Raw genomic sequence first — 5,698 nt, 5'->3', positions numbered from 1 at the left:
GTTACTGCCGTATTCGTTGGAAATCCAGAAAAACAGTGATACCCCATAGAAAATTAAAAAAAAAAAAATTTGGAAAATTGAGTTACTGCCTTATTCGTTGCGCATGTCGATAATATTATACGTGAAATATCTGCAAATACAATAAAATAAAATGTACATAAAATAATTAAAAGAACCACGATGACCATAACAACCACGAAAACTATAACAACAACAAATATTATGGAATCGTGTGTACAATGTGTGTCCGCCGATTTACAGTTGTTCCTGGAGTGCTTGGGACGGTTCGTCTGTGGGATATCGGTGGGCGCGACCACCGTGGCCGTGCCGCTTTACGCCCGGGAAGTGTCGTCGGACGTGTTGCGTGGCCGCACAGGGGTGTTTCTGGACTTTATGCTGTGTGTCGGCATACTGTACGCTTACGTGGCCAGGACGGTGTTGGACGGAGTGCGACAGTTCTGTCTGGCGTGTGCCGTCGTGCCGGTAACGTTTGTCGTGCTGTTCGCGTACGTGCCCGAGTCGCCTGTCCACCTGTACAGTGTCGGCCAGTATGAACAAGCGGCATCGGCGCTGAGGTCAGTTACTTTACATATTTACCACGTTTATATGCAGCTGTTAATGCGCATTGAGTTAATCCGGGAGTTGGGTGCATATAAACCCATTTTTAATTCGCATTAAACTAAATGCGCATTTATTATTTAATTCGATTCGTCAAATCGAATTCACTCTTACTCCGGGATTAAGAAATGCATGTAAACGCTTTAATGCGAATTAATATTTTCACGGGAATTTAAAAAAAAAAATTTTAAAATTGTCTTGGTCATGGAATACAAAGTATAAAACATGGACTAAAAAACATTCGCATTAACTTAAAATTTTACCCGACCTCTAATCTTGATATTTTAGGTGCATATAAACTCGCTCCCTAATGCACATTAAATCAATTCGCATTAAATCAATGCGAATTAACTGCTGCATATAAACGCGGTAATTAATAATATACTATGTATTTAATAAGTAGTCAGCTGAGTGTATAATTTGTATAGGACTCACTCGCTTTTTCCTATCACATTTTGTCTAATTTTTTACTATTTTTTTTTGTTTATCATTTTCGGATATATTATATTATTGAGCATTTAAAGTTTTGACAAGCATTAGACCACAATTTTGTGGAATACCGCTCGCTATTTTTTTCCACCCGTCTAAATTTTAAAATGTAAATGCTTATTTCTTAATAACAATATAATATATTAGTGATTCAGATTATATAATACTTACCTATACTAAATTAAATTGTTTTTTCTATGATCAATATAATAATAATTTAATAAACGTAAACTGAAATAAATTCAAATAGGTAGATAATATTTAGATATCACATTACTTATAACTTAAAGCCACTATTCATCCAAAACAAATTTTAAGTTTAGGTTAGAGTAAGTTAAACCAATTATTTTGAATTTACTTGTTATATTATTAAGCTGTAGTTTGTTGTTTACAGATGGTTAAGGGGTAGGTGGTTCAACGTTAAAAAAGAATTCGATCAAATAGAGACATCCAAATGCCTCGACGATGAGTTATTTGACCGTGTTAGAAAGATGAGTGACTTAAACAAGTAATTAATATTTTTTTACGATTTACGTTTAGTATTATTTATTATTAGTTTGTTATCCAGCGCCCACGGTCGTGGCGCGAGATAAGTAATAAAAAAATATGGCGGCGGCACGACAGTGTATAATATACCTAATATTATATATTACCTATATATATTATATTATTATCTCGAAGCAAGAGTTTCCCATTTAAACAATGTACATATTGGTGTTTTTTAACCGGACCTAACTAATTATTATCTACAGAACAAATGAATACCTAATAAATTGAAGAAACTTAGACAAACTGTGCAGATGATTCTTTTGCAAATTAAAGCAAACGCGCAAACTTTTTAATGAAAAATTATAATGAACTCTGAAATCACGACTGCCGCATTTTGCATTACCGATTGAGGATACTCCATTTCGTGTACACGAGACGAATTTCAATATTTCATTATTTATATTTCACAACTTCCCGTATTTATTATTTGTTTCATTTCGTTATCGACTATCGCTTCATTAAATCATCTTATTTCTTAAATGTATTATGTTTTATTTAACGTAATTTGTTAAATACCATTGTACAATTATTGCTAGTATTAGTATTTTATTATTATGTTATTACTGTTTTCGCAACGATAATATATTGGGGATATTTAATTTTGAATATGCCAACTCAAGTGTACAAACAAAGAATAAAAAATAAAGAAAAGTACTTGTCGAATAAAAAAAAGAAACTTAGTGATAAAGTAAATTTCCCAAAAAAACTTGTTGGGAATTGCAATATTGTACGTTCGAGATGGTTCGAGAGATTGGTCATCGAGTTTATCAATGAACACAATAATTTATTCAACTAACTAGCCAACGTTTCTAAAATCCTGATAAACAGCTTGCGTTAATTTATATCATAAATTGGAGTCACATAATTGTTTGGTATGAATGTGGTAAATGGTAATTTTTTTTAAAGTAGCTTTTAACTTAACTTTATGTTTAACAATTTAGTTGCTCAAATTAATTTATATTTTAAAATTAACATTGTCCAATAAGCTTGGTTACATTTTTTTTTATTAGATAATTAACTCAAACTTAAGAAAAATAATTGATAACTTACGTACCTTTGATTATAATATGATGCAGTCACCAGGCGCACACGAGAAAATCGCACGAGGCTTATATTTTTTACAGTAATTTTAATAAGGATTTACAAATGATTTCAGGAAATTCTTGGCGAAGGTGACGATAATTTCTTTCGGCCTGGTGCTCGTACAGCGAATGTCCGGCGCTGGGGGTGTGATCCAATACTCGTCCACATTATTCAAAATGTCCGGATCCACCATCGAGCCTAACACAGCGTGCATCATAGTCGGCACATTCCAACTGGTCGCTTCCGGGGTATCGTTCTTGTTGGTCGACAAGGTCGGACGGAGGACTCTGCTGTTGACCTCGTCCGCGGTGATTACCACATGTCTCAGCCTCTTGGTTGTTTACTTCAGTCTTATAGAAAAAGGTGAGTCAAATTTTGTTGCGGTTGGTTCATTTCAAAATGTGCCCAGTATTATTCTGAAACGCCACTTCGAATCGGAATTCAAAACCGAAAGTTACGATTGCCACGACATTATGTCATATGATAACGCAATATGCAGACAATACCTATATAATATATTAATATAAGACTTTCGAATTAAATTCTCGAAATCTGGTAAAGTCGTCGTTGATTTATATTTTCTATTAAGAACGTTTACCTGCAAACAATATGCTTAATATCGTGACAATAAAAATCATATAAATCTACCTAGCACCTTTAGGACTTAATGCTCACCATATTATTATGTATGTAGAAACCCAAATAGAATCACCATGGAGGATATCCCTGCTGTTCATCCTGTGTGTGTTCATATCCGCCTTCCGGTTGGGCCTGGGACCAATTCCATGGTTCATAAGCACCGAACTGTCGCCGGCCTCGTACGGCAGCCGCATACAGTCCATGGCCGCGTGCTTTTCCTGGTCCCTGTCGTTCGTCATCATGAAAACGTTTAAGATCTTCGTCGAGGCGAACCCCGTGTTGTTGTGGTTTACGTTCGCTGCGATCTCGGCCGCCGGGTTCCTGTTCGTGTTATTCTACGTGCCCGAGACCAACAACAAGAGCCGCGAACAGATCCACATCGAACTGATCGGTTAGGTCGACCTAACCTAACCTAACCTGTAGTGTTGACCACATCCGGCGTCGGACTATATGTTATACATTTCGCATCGCGTGCCACCACTACGAAAGCGTGATCTCTATGACAGCACAGCGATCTGAAACCGTTAGGGTCGGACTCATGGTAAACCCGGGTAGCAAACATATTCTCACGATCTTCGGCGTAACTGTATAGTGGTGAGCTTGCAGGATGGACGTGCCCCGATGAAAAATCGTTCCTCAATGACCTGAACCGTTGTTCGGGAATATATATTATATTATAGGTACTTACCGTATCCTGCAGGCTGCAACCTTTAATGTTCTTGATCAAAGTATGACTAGTGGAAGTCTATGTGCTGTAAGAGGATATGCTTATATAGTAATTAGGTATATTAATATTTTGTATCGAATGGGCTGAGATATGTGCTTTTTACCATTTTTATGTTTTAACGGTCCCGGACCACACCGTTCACTCTGTATATTAAGCATAAAATTATTATTAAAAATTATTTATTTAGTGCACTCTATATATTTATGATTTATGTATACGTGCGTTTTAATATGATAGTCTATTTTAATAAGTAATTATAATTTTCACGGGATTGTGAAATTCAAAACAATGTTATCGTTATCAAGAATAAGTATTAATCTTAAAAAATATTGTGATAAAATATAGACTTATTTACAAATATTAAATTATATTTTGTTTTTGTGATTCAAAACCGCAACTGACCGCGAAAATGATTAGCCTCTGTATAATAATAAATTGTATGGCATAATTATAATATTTATACATACCAACTATAATCTATATATAGCTATTTATACTTGTAAAAATGATCAATACGATGACTATGATGCACATAGTTCTAATAACTAATAAATTCTTATATAAATATATCATTATATTACTTTGTGTGTGTGCCTAAAAATTACAATGAAGGCAAAATGTATATTATTATTTTTTGAAACCGACAAAACTAATTTTTTTTACCTCATTGATATTTTTGTTATGATATTGACGCTGATCTGCTAAGGCTTTCCAATAAACAAAACAAAAAAAATAACATTATAATTTATAAAGTTAAGAATTTTAATCGACGGTATAGTATATTAATTCGATGTTATATAGGGTCAAAGGGTTATAATGTTTTAATATTGTAATCCTTAACATAGTACTATATCGTCGTCTGGCATGAAAATCTTCTACGTGCAAAAAATCGCAAAATGACATTTTTACCTATATCTCTGAATTCAGAAAAAATACGCCATCTAGTGATAAATATTTCAAGCTTTTTGGTGTTATAAAAACATTTTTATTCTTCAAAACAATAAACCTCCTATTTCTGCTGTATAGAAATTGTTATCTGATATACCTCCCAAATACATATAGTGGAGGTTTGTCACACTGTTGGTTTGTACGAATTTCGCACATTGGAGTTACTTATATCAGCTGGTGCTGAATAGGAGGGAAAATAATCTTTATTATTATTACAATTTATAATTAAAAATTGTAATTAATTATAAAATCTATTAAATAACCATGTACTTAATATTTATTCTTAACTATATTTTTAGTTCTCTGTATCTTTATTATATATTACAGAATATTTAGCAAGGGTCAAATTTGATCTAATATTTTTATATTTTTATATTTTTTTATTTATTTATACATACGAATATTTGTTTTTTTTATTCATCGGATTTTGGTACGGTTAGGTTAGGTTAGGTTAAGATTTTGTATTAATTGATTGAATTAATCCGCCGTAGGTGGTTGAATTAAGTAAAAACGACAAACTTGGTATAACTTTGATACTTTGTCCTGCTGTTATCTCAGGCTCATTGCATACAGACTAACAGCAGTTAGGCCTTTTAAGAACTACAATAATTTTAAAGTAATAACCATTTTAATTATTTCATTTTA

The 5,698-nt window shown here is 33.3% G+C and overlaps 1 protein-coding gene across 1 annotated transcript in view; it reads left to right on the top strand.

The window, feature by feature from the left end:
- LOC100166465 (facilitated trehalose transporter Tret1) overlaps nucleotides 1–4,672 on the top strand; it is a 13,837-nt gene extending 9,165 nt beyond the window's left edge. Inside the window, exons 4-7 of the mRNA XM_001946496.5 lie at nucleotides 262–575; nucleotides 1,502–1,615; nucleotides 2,813–3,102; nucleotides 3,434–4,672. Of these exons, the coding sequence (XP_001946531.1) occupies nucleotides 262–575; nucleotides 1,502–1,615; nucleotides 2,813–3,102; nucleotides 3,434–3,774 (1,059 nt within the window). The 3' untranslated portion in view covers nucleotides 3,775–4,672. The remainder of the gene's footprint in view (nucleotides 1–261; nucleotides 576–1,501; nucleotides 1,616–2,812; nucleotides 3,103–3,433) is intronic.
- The last annotated feature ends 1,026 nt before the right edge of the window (nucleotides 4,673–5,698 follow it).

The sequence above is a fragment of the Acyrthosiphon pisum genome, chromosome A3 (genome assembly GCF_005508785.2).
Source record: "Acyrthosiphon pisum isolate AL4f chromosome A3, pea_aphid_22Mar2018_4r6ur, whole genome shotgun sequence".
NCBI lineage: Eukaryota > Metazoa > Arthropoda > Insecta > Hemiptera > Aphididae > Acyrthosiphon > Acyrthosiphon pisum.
Note: the sequence above shows the minus strand (reverse complement) of the source record. Positions and strands in the feature narration are given on the sequence as shown.